Here is a 22,500-nt window from a genome sequence, read left to right as displayed (position 1 = left end):
CACCTACTGCACCTTTAAGTTGTCAGATGGTGCATCACATTGTCAATATATAAAACTCAAATCAGTACAAGATCCGATTTTTTTCACATCAGTTCTGAGCCACTTCCAAATGTGCTTTTAAATGAGATGCATATCCGATATCTGGAAATCTGACCTGAGACTATCAGATTCCCTTTAGAGTTTAAAGACACAACAATGAAAGGCCTGCATGTTTACCCACAAACATGGCTCTGCAATGTTGTTTTATAAAGCAGACATCTCTTAAACCTTAGACAACATCAGAAGTAGTAGATCTAATCAGTACTTCTGTCATCATCTGAATGTTTATAACACAGAACATATACAGGAGATTTAAAAGCTAAAAACTGAAAGTGTCCACTGATCTCTCTGGGTCAAACAATGCACTTCTCTGATGGTTTAATAAATGAATGTGAATGGCAGTCGTTTAAAAAAAGACTGTATGGGTGTCAATCTTTTAACAACTAATTGTGCAGCTCTAATATAGGGAAATATTTCCTTTTGGAGTGGCTTTGTTTTGCACATATCATTCATGGTAAAAAAAGAAGCCTGACAGGACCCGTTTAAAGGTGCAGTAAGCTATTTTTGAATATATATTTGACTATAACGTTGGACCAAATTTCAAAACACACTTGCAGCCAATCAGAAGGAAGGGGCGTGTCTAGTAACTATAGCAAAGGGTGTGGTTTTGTTGGGTTATGAGCATAGGTCTCAAACTCGATTCCTTGAGGGCCGCAGCTCTGCGCAGTTTTGCTCCAACCCTAATCAAACACAGCTGATGCAACTAATCAAGATGTTCAAGACTACTAGAGGCTATTAAGCAGGAGTGAGTTGGAGCTGCTCGGAGCTAAGCTATGCAGCGCTGCGGCCCTCCAGGAATTGAGTTTGAGACCATTAGTTATGAGTGTCTTCGTTTTGGTAATTTCGAATATATCAGCATATTTGGCTTTAATGTATTTTAAACCTGGATTATGAGGTTCAGAACTACCAAAAGTGTCTAAATTATGATTTTATTAGACACAGTCTTAAGCGCTGTTCACACCAAGCATGATGACTATAAAGAGAAATGTAACAATAACTATATTTGTGTTTGTCTCCAGCAAATGTTCGATTTCTGTTTGTTTTTAGTGTTTTGCACTACCCACATTTAACCAGTAGATGTCCTCAGTGTGACTCGTTTCTAGCGCATCTCAACAGTTAATCCCGCTCTTGTAATCTATCAAATTTAGCGATTGCAGTCAGCGTAATGGTATAAAAACAACACAAATAATTTTTTCCAAGCATTTTCTAAGGAGGCGACACAAAGACGCCAAAACCAGGACTGGAAACCAGAGGTACTATTATTTTCATACTTCAATTCCATTTTTATACTACTAACAATTTTCTAGCCTGGCTTGTGTAGCTTCAGATGTAACTTTATTCATTCATTTCCATGGGGAATTTTTTTCAAGATGGTCGTTTTCTTTAAATAATTTTTGAAAATACGGCTGAACATCAAGTAGTTTCAAATTTCGTGAGCCCTTTTTATTTCAATGTATTCTTACTAGGTGTCACTGTTTTGTTATTCATTAGCTGGACAAAAATCATTTTGAAAATGATCCCAATGATATCGTTTTCTACATCTTATTCATTAAAGCCTAACTCTGCTGTAGTTTTAAATTCAGAATTTGATTTTTAGAATGATCGTTCTCCTTATATGTAGCTATCATGCTAATAATAGGTATATAGGCATAGGAATAGTGCTAATAAACAAAACATTGTCTGTTTACAGAATCTATTATTGATAATAATTAATTAGATTAATACATTTTTAATTTTGGTGAGTTGAATAAACTAAATACTAGTGTATGTGTGTGAATGAGTGTGTATGGATGTTTCCCAGTGCTGGGTTGCAGCTGGAAGGGCATCTACTATGTAAAACATATGCTGGATAAGTTGGCGGTTCATTCCGCTGTGGTGACCCTTGATAAATAAGGGTCTAAGCCGGAGGAAAATGAATGAATAATTTAACATTTTAAAATTACACGAGCTGGATTCACTGGTCAAATTCGCGAGTAGCACACAGAGGACATCTGCTGGTTACAAGGGGGAAATGCTGAATAAAAAGATTAAAAATAAACCGATTTGTATCATTCGTCAGCGGAGCTTAACATTAACACCCGCCAACTGGCCAAATGCGGGTAGATTTCAGCAGTGGCGAGTAAGACAGCCACTTTGGCTGGTTGAAAATAATTTTCCCGGATAATAATTCTTAAAAGCAGTGTTCGACAATAGGGATGGTCCAATAAGCATGCAACGGCTATCTTAGAGTTGAGAAGTAACACGACTGACAAAAATAATTGTGTTCGTGCGAGCGATAGAAAGCAGGTGAATACCGAATGAGAGCATAATCACTTGCGCTAACAGCTGAGGTGATGTGCGCGACTGTTTAAAACGCGTGCGCGCTCCTGTTTCCTTGAATGAAGCAACTTTGCCTAGAAACACAACTGATGTGATCGGTTCTCTTTCAAATAGAAAGACAAAAAGTGATGAACATGCACCCACAGTCTTGCTGCTTTCAAGAGTTCCAGATCTGTCTTTTTGTAAGCAGCACCGGTTGCTTTCACTTTAACTGTTCTTTGAACAGATTATTTATGGGTCTACATTAACCGTGTGTGTGTGTGTGTGATCATCCTTTCATTATCACACGGTATGTTTTTTTTACCTGCTTTCTTTTGCGTTAATATGGCTTAATTATCATTTTTTACAATATCATTGCTTTAATGGGAAATGTATGTGTGGTTAACTGGTGATCTGGGACCTTCAGCCAGGACAGATCACTGTGCATATGTTTTGTTAAATTAAAAGTACACGTATACAGCTATATTTAGCTTGTTTTGACACATTTAAAATTTGTGGCTAAGAAATAATTAATTGTTTATGTTTGGTGTGGTCAGAGATAAATTTGGTAAATCCTTCATTTTGAGCTCTGAAAACTGAAATAAAAACTAACTGTAATACTATGAAACCATGACCCATTTGCTCATGATTATTGAGCAAGCTCATACACGACACAATAAGTGAAATGAATAAGGAGGCATGTGGAGGTAACGCAAAGACTAAATCAAGTAATTTTAGCATGTCAAAGTCATATTTATGTGTATAAAATATATTTTCTCCAACAACAAAAATGTGGCTAGTGAAAATGGCGAGTGGCTAGTAATGTTGGAAAACTACCAGCCACGGTGGCTGGTGATCAAAAAAGGTAATGTCATATAGGTTACATTATTCAAGGAAAAAATTACATAGAATCTTCCTAAATATCTCACCTCTTTGTGACAAATGTAATTCATCAGATGCAGTATCTCACAGTTTTATTTTTTGTTCTGAGATACAGAATTATTGCCATGGATTTTTTGTGCTATCCAAGGTGTTAAAGTTGCAATTACAACCAGATCCAATGCTTTTAATTCTGAAGTTCTCTGAAAATGCATTTGTTGTCAAATACACAACATAAGATGCTCTCATACTGCTTAACTACTGCCAAGAAGCTGCTGCTACTGTTTGGGAAAAAAAGGAATCCCCTACATGTAAACTGTGGCTTGAAGAAATTGCCTCTATGTTACATTTGGAGCGAATTAGACACTATTTGAAAAGAAAACGTGAACAATTTGACAAAATTTGGAATCATTTTATCTGTAACCTTAAAAAAAACCTCTCATAATAATGCATCATTTCTGTAATGTTTTAACATGCTTTGTCATCATACTCTGTTGTTCAAACAGGTCTTTGTAACAAGTTTGCTTGCTATGCGAGTGGGTGTTTTATTTTTTTATTTTTTTATTTTTGTTTATTTTATAATTTTCATGTTGTTTTTGCTTTTAATTTCTCTTATTTGCTTTGCCTATGCTATATTTAGACAAAATATGTAAACAGAATTCTTTTCTTCTTGAAACTGTGTCTTCAATAAAACTTATTTGACAAAAAAAAGGTAATGTCAAGCCCTGTTCGTCAGTGTGGACGCAAATATATTTATTTTCAAGAGTTCACACTAAGCTGATGATTGATTATAAGCTTGTTTGGCATGCTGTCCCGGGAGAGAGCCCTGAGCTCATAAAATTCTCGAGCCCGGGGCTCCCTCCCGTTGCAAGGCGAGAGGGGAGTTTGAGCTCAGGTAGATCTCGAGAACTCCCCTGCTGTAGTAGCTAATGAACAGCCAGTGATTGCTCTTGAGAGATAATCATTTACTAGGAGTATGTCTATGGTGCCGGTTTGGATTAGACAATTAACTTATGTTGCATGTTTTTTGGACGGTGGGAGGAAACCGGGAAACCTGGGGGAAACCCACGTGAGCACGGGGAGAAATGCAAACTCCGCACAGAAATGTCTGCTGGTTTGGTAAAGCCTGGAACCAGAGACATTCTTGCTGTGAGGCAACAGTGCTAAGCACTGGGCCACCGTGTCACCCATCTAGGAAGGAGGAGGAGTTGGGGTGGAAGGGGGGATTCTTCAAAACGAAGATAACGGTGGTACGTAACCCAGGGTATTTGTAGTAGCTTAGGAGTCGTCTGATTGGTGCATTGAGAATTGGATAATGCGGATCCAGCCACTAGCAATCATAAGCATGTGATCCTCTCGAAATTAGTTTAGAACTAAACTTCACATAGTTACATTTATATTTGTAGTTATCGTGTATGGGGATTTTAGGGTCTGTGGGTGCGTGTTTCTCTAACCTGTGTTGTGGTCATCACTGTACGAGTGCTGCTCTCGGTCGGAGCGGCTCTGCTGGGCGTGATCTGTGGTTGCCTGGGGCGCACAGGGGTTGAGCTTGGAGTGGTCAGAACAGGACGTGGCCTAGTCGGTTTAGCAGTGGTTGACGGAATGGGGGTGGGTATAAACTCGGTGGTTGTGATCTCATCTGTTATCATCTCTGTCTCGCTGGATGGATCTAAAATGATGGTTTCTTTAGTAATATACAGATCTTCATCTGTTTCTTCTTCTCTGCCGCCGAGATCCTCCAGGTCAGTAGGGGTCTCTGTCGCTCCACCAACAGTAGAGGAGCCCAAAAACACTATAGGAACGTCAGTGAGTCGTGGCGCAACTGTAGCCTTCGACCGATCTTGTTCTCGCTCTTGTACTTTCTCCGTTTCAGGTTCCTGTTCTTTCGTCGTCGGCCGAACTTCTTCCTCCTCGTCGTACTCTTCATACTTTTTGTCAATTTCCAGTTTGCTGTCGACATCTTGACCCAAACCGCTCTCACGCTCTACCTCGGGTGGAGGCGGGCTGCTCGGCTCTGCTGCAGGAGAGGCCGAGGGGGCAGGACCTGTGGCCTGGGTGGTGGAAAGTGGGAGGGGCTCCTCTGTAGTGAAAGCCACACCCATTGAAGTCGGTCTAACTTTAATATCTGGATCTGAAAGCGTGAAAGAAAGACAGGGTGAGGGAGATCAATACTCTCAGCCATTTTAGACAGTGTTAATGTGTCATATGATACCGGGCGCAAGCGTCTGCAAGGCTTCAAAGCAACCTTTAGATTGGTCAGCCCAGGAATGTGAACATCCCCATGGCAACACATGAATAAAATATCAATAACCTTGGTAAAGAAATACACAAGCGCACACACACACACAAATGTGGAGAACAAAGCAGGCTGCACTGAATAACACAAATAAAGCGCACATACACACACACACACTGGTTCTTTAACTATGGGCACTTTTATGTCCCAAGGGTTGGTTTTTATTGAAGCTAACCGATTTCAACAGATAATACTTATATTATAAGATGAAAGTCACATTGAAGTGTCTTAGAATCTTTGTCTTTTATTATTTTTATGCCTCAAATGCTTAAGCTTTATTGTTTACACTTGATGTTTTATCTGCAAATATGAAAAATCCATTATTAATGAATGTATTTTAAACATGTATAATCTAAACAAACATTTAAAAATCAGAAACCGCTTGCTATTCATTCATTCATTTTCTTTTCGGTTTAGTCCTTTTATTAATCTGGGGTCGCCACTGCGGAATGAACCGCCAACTTATCCAGCATATGTTTCACACAGCTGATGCCCTTGCAGCTGCAACCCATCACTGGGAAACCCAGTGTATTTTATTAAAAATAAAGGTAAATTAATAAAGGGACTAAACCGAAAAGACAATGAATGAATGAATGAATGAATGAATGACAAAAAACAGGCTGTTGCACTGACACAAATGTTCTGCTCTAGCTTTAGTACTATTTCCATTGGTGAAACAGAAAAAATATTATACAGTTTAAAACGTAACTAGTAGAATATCAGCTTGTTTGTTGAACTGTTGTTTTATACAATCAATGTTACATTTACAGTCAGTCTCACGTGCTAAAATGACTAAAGGTTTATTTTCAGCTTTTAAATGGGACCTATTATCCAAAATCACTTTTATAAGGGGTTTAAACTTAGCTGTGTGGCAACAGTTTGTGAATATAGCCAGCCTCTAAATGGTAAAAATTAATTAAGTATATTTTTATAATCACACTTGATGAAAACGGGCTGCAGAAACACTTTGACCTTCTCCCTTCGTACGTGTCAGCAGAGGGAGAAAGCCCCGACCATCAGTGACCATCTCTCCCTCATTAGCATAAACAGCCCTGAGTGAGAAGCAGCTGTTCCCCCATCAGAGTTTTGCATTTGTAGCTCCGCCCTCTTTTGAAAAGAGCACAACCTCATTTGAATTTAAAGCGACAATCACCAAAAATGGTACAATTTGGATCAAAACCCAAAAGCGGCAGTTAAAACACATTATTTTTGTGGTATTTTGAGCTGAAACTTCACATACATCATTTTAATGTTGTAAAAATATAATTTACAACATAAAAATGTTATTCACTAAAGAGTGAAAAATTCACTAAAGAGTGAAAATTGGTTGTTTTTGCCCCTTTCCTCTTGCCACTCAACACTCCCACCTAAACAAAGCTGGACTCACCCACTTTTTTCTGACTTTTTTCAAACTAGAGGTGTGAAAACACCCTACTGAGACAGGGGGGGGGGGGGGGGGGATTTCATGGCCCTTTAAAAGGGGGATTTTGAACACACTATTTGTGTGGTATTTTGAGCTGAAACTTCACATACACCCTCCAGGGACATCATTTTACATGGTGTAAACAGGAGCATAATAGGTCCCCTTTAATATCTTTTATGAATTAAAGTCTCTATAAGCTTTAAAATAGGATTATCAAACATTCAATGCTGTAAACCTCCCAGGATGCACTCCTGATTTCTTTATTTTTATTTTGCAGAATAAGTGGAATACACAATGGCACTTTATTAAAAACAAAAATTACGAGTAAATGCTAAATATCACACACTCCAAGTGTAGACGTTATCGCAAAACACCACAGTAGTTATTTAAATCCACTGCTAAATGATGTTAGCGGTTAGATTAAATAACGTGTGAGAATGAGCGCTCGCAGAGTTTATTTTCTAAAAGTCCACAGGGTCAAAAGGGCTCTGAAGAAACACCCAAACGCCAGCGGATATTGGCCGTCCACACCCAGATTCCTGCTGATTAAGTGATCTTATTTACTGTAATCTGATTAGCGAGGATCAGATGATCAGTCTCAAAGACCCACATACACACACGCACATGTGCAAATATAATGAAGAAGTGCTTTTGATTTACAAGAAAAGTATGCATTTAACTGTCGGTCTGTGGGCTTCAGTTTAACAAAGGCTAAAATAAATCCTGAAGCTGTGGGAGGAATGCTTGTGAGAGATGAAGAGGGGGGAAAGGCGATGAGTTGTGAGAATTATACCAGCTGGTGAGGGGATTGGACGTCCAGACTGGACTTTTACACAAGGCAGCTGTGACCTCTTAATGAGTGATTCACACTCACGTCACAAACACACTGAGGGGGTGTTCAGATGACACTGTTTTAATAAAGATGATGCATAGACTGACCAGCCAAAAATCGGATCTGGACGGTTGGGCTCTTAAAGAAATAGTTCACCTAAAAATGAAGATTTGCTCACACTCATTTCAGATTTTGACAAAAGCAGAATTTTTGAAGAAAGCTGAATAATCAGTGAGTTCAACAGTAGGATAAACAACTAGTATAGAAGTCAATGGTTACAGGTTTTCAGCATTTTTCAAAATCTCTCCTCTGGTGTTCTACTGGAGTAAACTCATATAGGTTTGAAACAAGTCAAGGGAGAGTAAACGATGACAGAATTTTTAGTTTTAGGTGAAAACAAAAGCAGATATTTTTTAAGAAAGCTGAAAACCTGTAACCATTCACTTCCATAGAAGGAAAAACAACTACTATGAAAGTCAGTGGTTACAGGTTTTCAGCATTCTTCAAAATATCTGCTTTTGTGTTCAACAGGAGAAAACTCAAAGGTTTGAAACAAGTAAAGGGTGAGTTATGTTGATCACAAAAGCAGATATTTTGAAGGAAGCTGAAAACCTGTAACCATTGACCTCCATAGTAGGAAAAACAATGCAAGTCAATGGTTACAGGTTTTCAGCTTTCTTTAAAATATCTTCTTTGACTTCCATAGTAGAAAAAATAACTACCATGGAAGTCAATGGTTACAGGTTTTCAGCATTTTTCAAAATATCTTCTTTTGTGTTCAAGAGGAGGACACTCATAAAGGTTTGAAACAAGTAAAGGGTGAGAAAATGATGACAGAGTTTTCAGTTTTGGATGAACTATCTCTTTAAAGATGAAAATTTACTCACTGTTTACTCATCCTATACTTGTTTCAAACCTTTATGGGTTTCTGTTGAACTCAAAAGCAGATATTTACAAGAAAGCTGAAAACTGGCAACCATTAACTTCTATAGTAGGAAAAACAACTACCATGGAAGTCAATGGTTACAGGTTTTCAGCATTCTTCAAAATATCTGCTTTTGTGTTCAACAGGAGGAAACTCAAAGGTTTGAAACAAGTAAAGGGTGAGTTATGTTGATCACAAAAAGAGATATTTTGAAGAAAGCTGAAAACCTGTAACCATTGACTTTCATAGTAAGAAAACAGTCTATGGTTACAGGTTTTCAGCTTTCTTCAAAACATCTTATTTGACTTCTATAGTAGAAAAAACGACTACTATGAAAGTAAATGGTTACAGATTTTCTATTTTTTTTAGCATTTTTCTAAATATATTTTTTGTGTGTAAATGATGACAGAATTTTCAGTTTTGGACAAACTATCTCTTTAAAGATGAAAAATTACTCACCATTTAATCATCCTTTACTTGTTCCAAATCTTGTTCCAAACCTGAGTTTTTTTTTTTCTTCTGCTGAACTCAAAAGCAGATATTTAGAAGAAAGCTGGAAACCTGTAACCGTTCAATTCCATTATAGGAAAAACGACTACTAATGAAATCAATGGTTACAGGTTTTTTTAGCATCTTTCAAAGTATCTTCTTTTGTGTTCAACAAAGGGAAACTCACAAAGGTTCGAAACAAGTAAAGGGTGAGTTCTGTTGATCACAAAAGCAGATATTTTGAAGAAAGCAGAAAACCTGTAACCATTAGTTTTCATAAAAGGAAAAACAACTACTATGCTAAGTCAATGGTTACAGGTTTTCAGCATTCTTCAAAATATATTCTTTTGTGTTTACACTAAGAAAGCAAGCCATACAGGTGTGGAACAATTGTAGGATGACAGAATTTTCCGTTTTATATGACTTCATACAGTATGGCTTTTATTTTAAAGCTTACAAAGTGTATAAATCTGTCATAAAATTAATCCACACTCCACCAGGGGGTTATGAAGCTGATCGATATCTCTTTGTAATACATTTTTTTCCAAATTTTAAAGTTATAAACATCAATCACTGCCTTTCAGTGGTGGCCGAATGCTCATTATACACAACCTATGCCAACTATTCCAGCATGTGTTTTACACAGCAAATGCCCTTTCAGCTGTAACCCAGTACTGGGAAACACCCATACACACTGATTCACACACAAACTCATACACTACGGCTAATTTAGTTAATTCAATTCACCTATAGCGCATGCGCATGTGTTTGGACTGTGGGGTAAACCGGAGCACCCGAAGGAAACTCACGCCAACACAGGGAGAACATGCAAACTCTATACAGAAATGTCAACTGGCCCAGCTGGAACTCAAACCAGTGACCTTCTTGCTGTGAGGCGACAGTGCTAACCACTGAGCCCCCTTTTTTTGCAACATTTTTAAAACATCATAAAAGTTTAGACCCAATTAAGTGAGAATACATTTGTGTGTGAACTACCCCTTTAAATCAAATTCGTTGAATGTATTTCTGTTAAAGTTGATGCAGAATATAGCTCATGTTAGTACATCTGGCCTCTTTAAAATATCTTCCCCTGTGTTCAACAGAAGAAAGAAATGCATCGCTTTGACAAATTTGTCTTTATATGAGCCCAATTATTATAATCACTGGTTTGTCATAATTATTAATGAGGCTGCATGTCCTTATCCTATGAGAAGATGCTTTGCTTAATTATTCATGACAGCACGTGTTGTGTTCCTGACAGACGCTTCAGTCTGAGAGACTGCATGCAGTGAGGGAGATTAAAACTGCCTGTTTGTTTTAGCTTTGTTGGAGTTTCTGCGTGGCTTAAATTCTCATGAAACTGTCTTGAACATTAACACTGTTTATTCATCTTTGTGTAACTCGTTAGAACTGATCAAGAGGCTTATATGAACCACTAATAATAAGCATTAAAGTGATGGTTCAACCAAAAGTAAACATTTCTTCATCCCTTATTCACACTCAAGTCTAGACTTTTATGAATTTCTTTCTTCTGTTGAACACAAATTAAGATATTCTGTAGAATGTTGGGGAAAAAACAGCTACTGACATCTAAACTTGAAACAAAACCAAAAAACCTTTGGAAATCAGTGGCTATTTCCAGCATTCTTCAGAATATCTTCCAGAAGAAAGAAGCTCAAACAGGTTTCTAACAACTGGAGGATGAGTCAATGGTAATTTCATGTTTTGTTTATTTTCTGGAGTAAGTCTAATTTCTCTTACATGACGCCGTTTTAGTGCCATGTTAAAAAATTATTAAAAATCTAAAATTATGAGATTAAAGTCATAATATTTCAGATTTTTAAGTCTAAATGTTATGAGAATAAAGTCAAAATGTCGAGACTTTACTCTCAAAATATTATCACTTTTATCTTGTATAACTCCAACTCTATTCTTGTAAAAATTTCAACTTTAACTCGTAACATTTCATCTCTATTCTCGTAACATTTCGTCTTTATTCTCGTAACATTTCGTCTTTATTCTCGTACCATTTCGTCTTTATTCTTGTACCATTTCGTCTTTATTCTTGTACCATTTCGTCTTTATTCTCGTACCATTTCGTCTTTATTCTCGTACCATTTCGTCTTTATTCTCGTACCATTTCGTCTTTATTCTCGTACCATTTCGTCTTTATTGGCGTAACATTTAGTCTTTATTCTCGTAACATTTCGTCTTTATTCTCGTAACATTTCGTCTTCATCCTCGTAACATTTCGACTTCATCCTCGTAACATTTCGTCTTCATCCTCGTAACATTTCGTCTTTATTCTCGTAACATTTCGTCTTTATTCTCGTACCATTTCGTCTTTATTCTTGTACCATTTCGTCTTTATTCTCGTACCATTTCGTCTTTATTCTCGTACCATTTCGGCTTTATTCTCGTACCATTTCGTCTTTATTCTCGTACCATTTCGTCTTTATTGGCGTAACATTTAGTCTTTATTCTCGTACCATTTCGTCTTTATTGGCGTAACATTTCGTCTTTATTCTCGTAACATTTCGTCATAATTCTCTTAACATTTTATCTTTATTCTCGTAACATTTCGACTTTATTCAACTTCATTTCTATTCAACTTCATTTCGACTTTATTCAACTTCATTTCGACTTTATTCTCGTAAAATTTCAATTTTATTTTTGTAACATTTCGTCTTTATTCTCGTAACATTTCGTCTTTATTCTCGTAACATTTCGTCTTTATTCTCGTAACATTTCGTCTTTATTCTCGTAACATTTCTTCTTTATTCTCGTAACATTTTGTCTTTATTCTTGTAACATTTCGACTTTATTCAACTTAATTTCGACTTTATTCTCGTAACATTTCATCTTTATTCTCATAACATTTCGACTTTATTCAACTTAATTTCGACTTTATTCAACTTCATTTCAACTTTATTCTCCTAACATTTCAATTTTATTTTTGTAACATTTCGTCTTTTTTCTAGTAGCATTTTGTCTTCATTCTTGTAACATTCCGTCTTTATTCTCGTAACATTTCATCTTTATTCTCGTAACATTTCGTCTTTATTCTCGTAACATTTCGTCTTTATTCTCGTAACATTTAGTCTTTATTCTCGTAACATTTCGTCTTTATTCTCGTAACATTTCGTCTTTATTCTCGTAACATTTCGTCTTTATTCTCATAACATTTAGACTTTATTCAACTTCATTTCGACTTTATTCAACTTCATTTCGACTTTATTCAACTTCATTTCGACTATATTCAACTTCATTTCGACTTTATTCAACTTCATTTCGACTTTATTCAACTTCATTTCGACTTTATTCAACTTCATTTCGACTTTATTCAAATTCATTTCGACTTTATTCTCGTAACATTTTGACTATTCTCGTAACATTTCAATTTTATTTTTGTAACATTTCGTCTTTATTCTCGTAACACTTCGTCTTTATTCTTGTAACATTTCTTTATTCTCGTAACATTTTGTCTTTATACTTGTAACATTTCGACTTTATTCAAATTCATTTCCACTTTATTCTCGTAACATTTCGACTTTATTCAAATTCATTTCGACTTTATTCTCGTAACATTTTGACTATTCTCGTAACATTTCAATTTTATTTTTGTAACATTTCGTCTTTATTCTCGTAACACTTCGTCTTTATTCTTGTAACATTTCTTTATTCTCGTAACATTTTGTCTTTATACTTGTAACATTTCGAGTTTATTCAAATTCATTTCGACTTTATTCTCGTAACATTTCGACTTTATTCAAATTCATTTCGACTTTATTCTCGTAACATTTTGACTATTCTCGTAACATTTCAATTTTATTTTTGTAACATTTCGTCTTTATTCTCGTAACATTTCTTCTTTATTCTCGTAACATTTTGTCTTTATACTTGTAAAATTTGACTTTATTCAACTTCATTTCGACTTTATTCTCATAACATTTTAGTTTTATTCTTATTACATTTCGACTTTATTCTCAAATTATTAAGACTTTAATCTTGTATAACTTCAACTTTATTCTCTAAAATTTTGACTTCATTCTCAAAATATTAAGCCTTTAATCTCATATAACTCCAACTTTATTCTCGTAAACATTTTGACTTTATTCTCAATATATTATGACTTTAATCGCGTAACTTCGGATTGATGTTTTTTTTTAAACATGGCACTAAAACGCTGTCATACTTTTAGTTTAGCTGGAATAATTTTTTAAAAATTATTAGACACCAATATTATTAGGCTACAGAAAAAACACATTGTTCTTCAGTGACTTGCCTAATTAACCTAATTTGTCTAGTTACCCTAATTAACTAAATATAGCCATTCATTCCTTCAACTTAGTCCCTTGTTTATAAGGGGTTTATGAGGGGTCACCACAGCAGAATGAACCGACAACTATTCCAGCATATGTTTCAGCATAAAACATATTCCAGCATGTTTTATGAAGTGGATGCCCTTCCAGCTGCAACCCAGTTATGGGAAACACCCATAGACACTAATTCACACACACTCTCATACACTACGGCCAATTTAGTTTATTCAATTCACCTATAGCGCATGTGTTCAGACTGTGGGGGAAACCAGAGGAAACTCACGCCAACATGGCCGTTTCTGCTGTGAGGCGACAGTGCTAACTACTGAGCCACAGTGTTGCCCTCCATGTGGGTTTTCTATAAGAATTTAAAATGATAGTTCATTAATAGTTAATTAACAGTTACTCACTATTTACTCACCCTCAAGTGGTTTTAAAGTGTCTTTATTCTTCTGATCCCAAAGAATATATTTAGAAGAAAGCAGGAAACCGGTAACCATCAACTTCAATAGCATTTATTTTTCCTACTATGGAAGTCAATGCTTACAGGTCTTCAATTTTCTTCAAAGTATCATCTTTTGTGTTCAACAAAATAAAGAAACTTAAACATGTTTGAAACCACTTGAGGGTTCAAAAACAGTGAGTACATTTGAATTTGTGCGAACTATCCCTTTAAGAGAGCAAAAAGCAGTGCCACGTGCAGGAAAGCTGAACACAATGCTGAATATACTCACAGCCAGAGCCGGATCCAGAGTAGAAGTCTTCATCATCATAAGGCTCATCTCCAGAGCTCTCATCATCGCTTGGTTGAGATTTGCTGCGCTGGGCCTTTAAAAAAAGAAAAACAGAGAAAGAGAACGTCAGAAATGTTTTGACGTCAACAAACCACAGAAAGCAGAATGATTTAATGGTTCAAAACAAATATCAGATTCGCCATGTGTGTGTGTGTGTGTGTGTGTGTGTGTGAAGGGGTCTAGCGTGGGGAGCCGTTTCACCGAGAGGCCCGTTGCTAGGGGCAACACTTGCCTTTAACCCAATTTCTTAAATAGGGATGAAAATTCAGCAGAAAAAGAGCTTTAGACTGTCCTCAGACCCAACGAGTCACACAAACCAGAACACTGCTCACAAAAAGCTCCGTAATCAGTTTATACAGTTGAAGTCAGAATTATTAGCCCTCCTGTATATTTTTTACACCAATTTCTGTTTAACGGAGAGAGGATTTTTTCAACACATTTCTAAACATAATAGATTTAATAACTCATTTCGAATAACTGATTTATTTTATTTTCGACATGATGACAGTAGATAATATTTAACTAAATTTTTTTCAAGATAGTAGTATTCAGCTTAAAGTGACATTTCAAGGCTTAACTAGGTTAATAGGAAGTAATTAGGCAAGTTATTGTATAACGATGGTTTGTTCTGTAAAAATCGAAAACAAATATTGCTTAAAGGAGCTAATAATATTGACCTTAAAATGCTTAGAAAACACTGCTTTTATTGTAGCTGAAATAAAACAAATAAGACTGTCTTTAGAAGAAAAGATATTATAGGAAATACTGTGAAAAATTCCTTTGCTCCTTGCTCTGTTAAACATCATTTGGGAAATTTTTGAAAAAGAAAACAATTCACAGGAGGACGAAAAATTTTGGAAGAATTGATGAATGGAAGGATGGAATGATGGAAGGATAGAAGGATGGAACAATAGACGGATGGAAGGATGGAATGTCTGTAGGATGAGACGATGAAACATCAGACGGACGAAACGACGAATGGACAGATAGGATAATAGATATATATATATAGAACGATAGACAGATGGAAAGAATGATAGAACAACAGAATGATATAATGATAGATGGGGCGATTGATAGAATGGCAAAATGGTACAATGATAGATAAAATTATATATAGAATGGTAGAATGAAAGATGGATGGATGGAATGATAGATGGAATGGTAGAATGATACAATGATGGAATGATAGAACGATAGAATGAAAGATGGATGGAATGATGAAAAGATGGATAGATGGATAGATAGAATGATAAAACAATGGATGGATGGACGGACAGACAGACAGACAGACAGACAGAACGATAGATAGAACGATAGATAGAACGATAGATAGAACGATAGATAGAACGATAGAACGACAGATAGATAGAACGACAGATAGATAGATAGATAGATAGATAGATAGATAGATAGATAGATAGATAGATAGATAGATAGATAGATAGATAGATAGATAGATAGATAGATAGATAGATAGATAGATAGATAGATAGATAGATAGATAGATAGATAGATAGAACGACAGAACGACAGAACGACAGATAGATAGATAGATAGATAGATAGATAGATAGATAGATAGATAGATAGATAGATAGATAGAACGACAGTTAGATAGAACGACAGATAGATAGATAGATTAGATAGATAGATAGATTAGATAGACAGATAGATAGATAGAACGACAGATAGATAGAACGACAGATAGATAGAACGACAGATAGATAGAACGACAGATAGATAGAACGATAGATAGATAGATAGATAGATAGATAGATAGATAGATAGATAGATAGATAGATAGATAGATAGATAGATAGATAGATAGATAGATAGATAGATAGATAGATAGATAGATAGATAAAACGACAGATAGATAGAACGACAGATAGATAGATAGATTAGATAGAACGACAGATAGATAGAACGACAGATAGATAGAACGACAGATAGATAGAACGACAGATAGATAGATAGATAGATAGATAGATAGATAGATAGATAGATAGATAGATAGATAGATAGATAGATAGATAGATAGATAGATAGATAGATAGATAGATAGATAGATAGATAGATAGACAGATAGACCGACAGATAGATAGAACGACAGATAGATAGAACGACAGAACGATAGAACGACAGAATGATAGATAGATAGATAGATAGATAGATAGATAGATAGATAGATAGATAGATAGATAGATAGATAGATAGATAGATAGATAGATAGATAGATAGATAGATAGACAGATAGACCGACAGATAGATAGAACGACAGATAGACCGACAGATAGATAGAACGACAGAACGATAGAACGACAGATAGATAGAACGACAGATAGATAGAACGACAGATAGATAGAACGACAGATAGATAGATAGATAGATAGATAGATAGATAGATAGATAGATAGATAGATAGATAGATAGATAGATAGAACGATAGAACGATAGAACGATAGAACGATAGAACGATAGATAGATAGATAGATAGATAGATAGATAGATAGATAGATAGATAGATAGATAGATAGATAGATAGATAGATAGATAGATAGAACGATAGAACGACAGACAGACAGACAGACAGACAGACAGACAGACAGACAGACAGACAGACAGACAGACAGACAGATAGATAGATAGATAGATAGATAGATAGATAGATAGAACAGACAGACAGACAGACAGACAGACAGACAGATAGACAGACAGACCCATGAGCGGATCGTATAATAAAAGACAGGCTTTAAACTGGGTTTTACTTCTGCAACAAATGTCCCTAAAAACAGGCAAAGTGTTTAGAGTGACGCTTTCCAAAACAACATTACGTAACACACAACCAATGGTGTTTTACCCCCTATTCATCACTCTTTGTGGTCTCTTTCCTTCCCCCCACTTTCAGGATTGGTTGACCTCCATCTCGAAAACACCCCATAAATACTCAAACCCATAAACCCACCTCATGGCCTCCCCATAATCCCCCATAAACACACACAGGCACAAAAACAGTGTCAGTCATCAGAGTGCACTTAAGCTTAAGCATACACACAGACACACACACACTATGATCTCATTCTGTATCTGGTCTAATTACATGTGCATTTAATGTCTGTTTATGCACGCTTTATGTTTTGCACTGTAAGCATGTGTGTAAATTATTGGCTAAATGAATATACATAAAAACATGGGTCGAATATGAGAACTGGTGTCTTGGTGTTTGCATCAAATTGACAAAAGTGGTTTTATGTGCATGGAAGGAATATGTCTGATGAAGGTCATGAGACTGAAATGTGGATAATAAAAATACTTTCTCAAGCTCTGACAACAGTGCGATTCATTCATGTTGCTTATGAAGGAGCCCTTATCTGGAACCCTATTTATGAAAGCATTTATTTGTAACACTATAAATGTGTTTGATGATATTTTTGATCAATCTATTGGCTCGCCTGAAAGAAAAGTATTTTACAAAACGAAATTGGTTCTAAAATATGTATATATTAACAAATACCACAGAAATTGAGGCAAAAAATCTGATAATATACGAAACAGTGCTATATGATCGATGGATGGATAGATAGAACATCAGATAGAATGTCAGGTAGATAGAACATTACATAGAATTTTAGATATGATGGTAGAATGATAGATCGATAGAATAAACAAACGATAGATAGAACAAACGATAGAACAAATGAATGAACAAACAACAGTTAAAACAAACAAATGATAGGAAGAACGATAGATAGAGCAATAGAACGATAGAGCGATAGAATGAGAGTGATATATTGAAAGAACGTTAGAAAGAGGTAGAACAATAGACAGAACAAATGATAGATAGAACGATAGAACAAACAATAGAAAAAAAATGAATGAACGATAGAGCAAACGAACAAACGATAGACAGAATAAACAAATGAATAATAACAAACTAACAATAGATAGAATGAAGGAACGATAAATCCAAAGATAGAATGAACAAATTAATAAACGAACGATCAATAGATAGAATGAACAAACAAACAAATGATCGATAGATAGAATTAACAAATGAATAAACAAACAAGTAAACGAACGATTGATCGATAGAATGAACAAACAAATAAACAATCGATCAATAGATAGATGGAATGAACAAACGAATAAACAAACGAACGAACGATAGATAGAATGAACAAACAAACGAACAATACATAGAATGAATTTAAAGAACGATCCATAGATAAAAATTAACAAACGAACGATCAATCGATAGATAGAATAAACAAACGAACGAACAATAAATATATAGAATGAACAAACAATTTAACAATATATAAAATGAATGAACGATTGATCTATAGATAGAATGAACAAACAATGGATAGATAGAATTAACAAATGAATGAACGAACAATTAATAGATAGAATGAACAATCAAATGAACGATAGACTGAATGAACAAACAAACAAACGATCGATAGATAGATAGAATGAACAAACAAACAAACGATCGATAGATAGATAGAATGAACAAACAAACAAACGATCGATAGATAGAATGAACAAACAAACAAACGATCGATAGATAGATAGATAGAATTAACAAATGAATGAACGAACAATTAATAGATAGACTGAACAATCAAATGAACGATAGACTGAATAAACAAACGGAAAATCGATCTATAGAATGAACAAACGAATGAACAAACGATCAATCGATAGATAGGATGAACAAACGAATAAACGAACAAATGATAGATAGAATAAACAAACGATAGACTGAACTAACAAATGATCGATAGATGGAATGAACAAACAAATACGCACAAACAAACGATCGATAGATAGTTAGAATGAACAAATGAACGAATGATTGAACGATCGATCGATAGAATGAACAAACGAATGAACGAACGATCAATAGATAGACAGAATGAACGAACGAACGATCAATAGATAGACAGAATGAACAAACGAACGATCAATAGATAGACAGAATGAACAAACGAACGATCAATAGATAGACAGAATGAACAAACGAACGATCATTAGATAGACAGAATGAACAAACGAACGATCATTAGATAGACAGAATGAACAAACGATCAATCGATAGATAGGATGAACAAACGACTAAACGAACGAATGATAGATAGAATAAACAAACGATAGACTGAACTAACAAACGATCGATAGATAGTTAGAATGAACAAATGAACGAATGAACGAACGATCAATAGATAGAAAGAATGAACAAACGAACGATCAATAGATAGACAGAATGAACAAACGAACGATCATTAGATAGACAGAATGAACAAACGAACGATCATTAGATAGACAGAATGAACAAACGAACGATCATTAGATAGACAGAATGAACAAACGAACGATCAATAGATAGACAGAATGAACAAACAAACAATCAATAGATAGACAGAATGAACAAACGAACGATCAATAGATAGACAGAATGAACAAACGAACAATCAATAGATAGACAGAATGAACAAACGAACGATCAATAGATAGACATAATGAACAAACGAACAATCATTAGATAGACAGAATGAACAAACGAACAATCAATAGATAGACATAATGAACAAACGAACAATCATTAGATAGACAGAATGAACAAACGAAGATCAATAGATAGACAAAATTAACAAACGAACGATCAATAGATAGACAGAATGATCAAACGAACGATAAATAGATAGACAGAATGAACAAACGAACAATCAATAGATAGACAGAATGAACAAACGAACGAACGATCAATAGATAGACAGAATGAACAAACGAACGATCAATAGATAGACAGAATGAACAAACGAACAATCAATAGATAGACAGAATGAACAAACGAACGAACGATCAATAGATAGACAGAATGAACAAACGAACGATCAATAGATAGACAGAATGAACAAACGAACAATCATTAGATAGACAGAATGAACAAACGAATGAACAAACAAACGATCGATAGATAGAATGGACGAATGATCGATAGATAGAATGAATAACAAATGAATAAACGAACAAACAATAGACCGAACGAACGATATATAGAACAAACGAACGATAGAAAAAACAAAGGATAGAGAAAAAGTACAATAGTTAGAAAGAATGATAGAATGATAGATAGATAATAAGATAGATATTAATAATAATACCACCAATAATAATAATTATATTTCTTATATAGTATTTTGAATGAATGAATATATATGTATATATAATAATAAATCAGAAACACATCCTCAGAAGTGCTTTTATACCCAAGAATGGTGAGATCAGGACAGACCTTTAAATAAAAGGACATTTAAATCATCATCCTGATATCCATGACACATAACATCACACTGCCCGCAAGATCAGAATGACTGCATCAGCCAGAACACGCAGGCCGACTATATTCTAGCTGTTTCATCAGCTGAGAAAGAGTGTAAAGGATTTGTGCTGATCTTCTTTTAAGTGCATGTGAACACCAGGGAATCGGATCCCACTGCGTCTCAATCTGAACTGCTATTAACCGCAGGCCATTCACCAAATGCAATCAGGTCTAATGCGATTTCCTCTGCAACCTGTACAGGCGTCAGAAACACACACACACACTGCGGACACGCACTTTTTCCAAAACCTGGAGCTCCACACGCACCAGTATCTGCATTTTTTGGGTGGACTGTGTGTTTGTGGACGTCTGCGTTTCCTCCTCTGTAATGGTGGGGTTGGTTTGTGGTGTGATTCGGTCTACGATATGATTAAGGGGTAGAATTGGCTCACACAGGACAAGTTATTTCACCAACTGTGTCTATGTGTGGTTGCGTGTGTGTGGAGACAGACAGTGTGTGGGTAAAAGCCTTTTAGAGTCAGCTGTAAATATAACATCCATCTGTCTGGCAGTGCATAATGATAACCAGTGCATATAGAGCTGCATGGCTATGAATGATCCGTTTCCTTTGATATTGTAATCATGATCACTCGATCTGATTCAAGAATTTGTGTAGAAGCAAGAGCTTGTTTTGTGAGGCAGTGAATAGATCTGCTTATCAAAACTGTATGAGTGAACATTAGACCTTTTAGTAGCATTTTTTAATGACAACATATTTTAAATAATTGAAAATATTTAAATAAAATATAATAGTTGTGTGATACAATTATATATAAATGAGTATATGAAATAAAAATAAATAATAATATTAATAATAATTAAATAATAGTTATGTATTGAAATTATATATACATATGTATATGACTAGCAGTTTTCACAGCATACAAATCTTAATAATAAAATAAAATGTTAATTTTAAAAAAATCATAAAAATTATACAATAATAAAATAAGTCATGCAATTTAATTATAAACATGTTTATAAAATCAAAGATCTATATTTATATAAAAAGTTAATAAAACAAGTTAAGCATTGAAATTATATATAATTGAGTATATAAAATAAAATAAAATAAAAAATATATATATAATAATAATGCATTGAAATTGTATATACATATGTATATAAGCACTTTTGGCAGAATACAAATCTTAAATAAAAAATATACATAAAATAAAAATATATAATAAAATTATAATACAATAAAAAAAGTCATGCAACTAATTTAATTATAAATATGTAGATAAAATCTATAACAATAATAATAATAGTTGTGCATCGAAATAAATAATAAAATAAAATAAGTCTATAATAAGTGCAATTAATTTACACATTAATATGTATATAAAATAAATAAGTAAATAAAATAAGTTACGCAATGAAAAGATATAGTATATAAAAATTTAAAATAAATAATATTAATAATAATAATAATAATAATGATAAAATTATAGTTATGCAATTAATTTATATTCTAATATGTTTATGAACTAAAGTAAATTTTATATTTATATATATATATATATATATATATATATATATATATATATATATATATATATATATATATATATATATATATATATATATATATATATATATATATATATATATATATATATATATATATATGTATATATATGTATATATATATATATATATATATATATAATTTTAATTTTAATTAAATTTAAAATAAATAATAATATTGATAATAATATTAATAGTTATGCAATAAATATGTACAAATATG

General features: G+C 34.3%; 1 protein-coding gene across 1 annotated transcript in view; it reads right to left on the bottom strand.

Annotated features, from left to right (window-relative positions):
• The window catches only part of sdc3 (syndecan 3), a 99,124-nt gene that overhangs the window by 15,434 nt on the left and 61,190 nt on the right, over positions 1–22,500 (bottom strand). Inside the window, exons 2-3 of the mRNA XM_056480332.1 lie at positions 14,298–14,391; positions 4,731–5,407 (exon numbers count right to left, since the gene is read on the bottom strand). Coding sequence (XP_056336307.1) covers positions 4,731–5,407; positions 14,298–14,391 — 771 coding nt within the window. The remainder of the gene's footprint in view (positions 1–4,730; positions 5,408–14,297; positions 14,392–22,500) is intronic.

This window comes from Danio aesculapii, chromosome 19 (assembly GCF_903798145.1).
Source record: "Danio aesculapii chromosome 19, fDanAes4.1, whole genome shotgun sequence".
Lineage (NCBI taxonomy): Eukaryota > Metazoa > Chordata > Actinopteri > Cypriniformes > Danionidae > Danio > Danio aesculapii.
The sequence above is the reverse complement of the archived record's forward strand: the minus strand, read 5'-3'. Positions and strand labels throughout refer to the sequence as shown.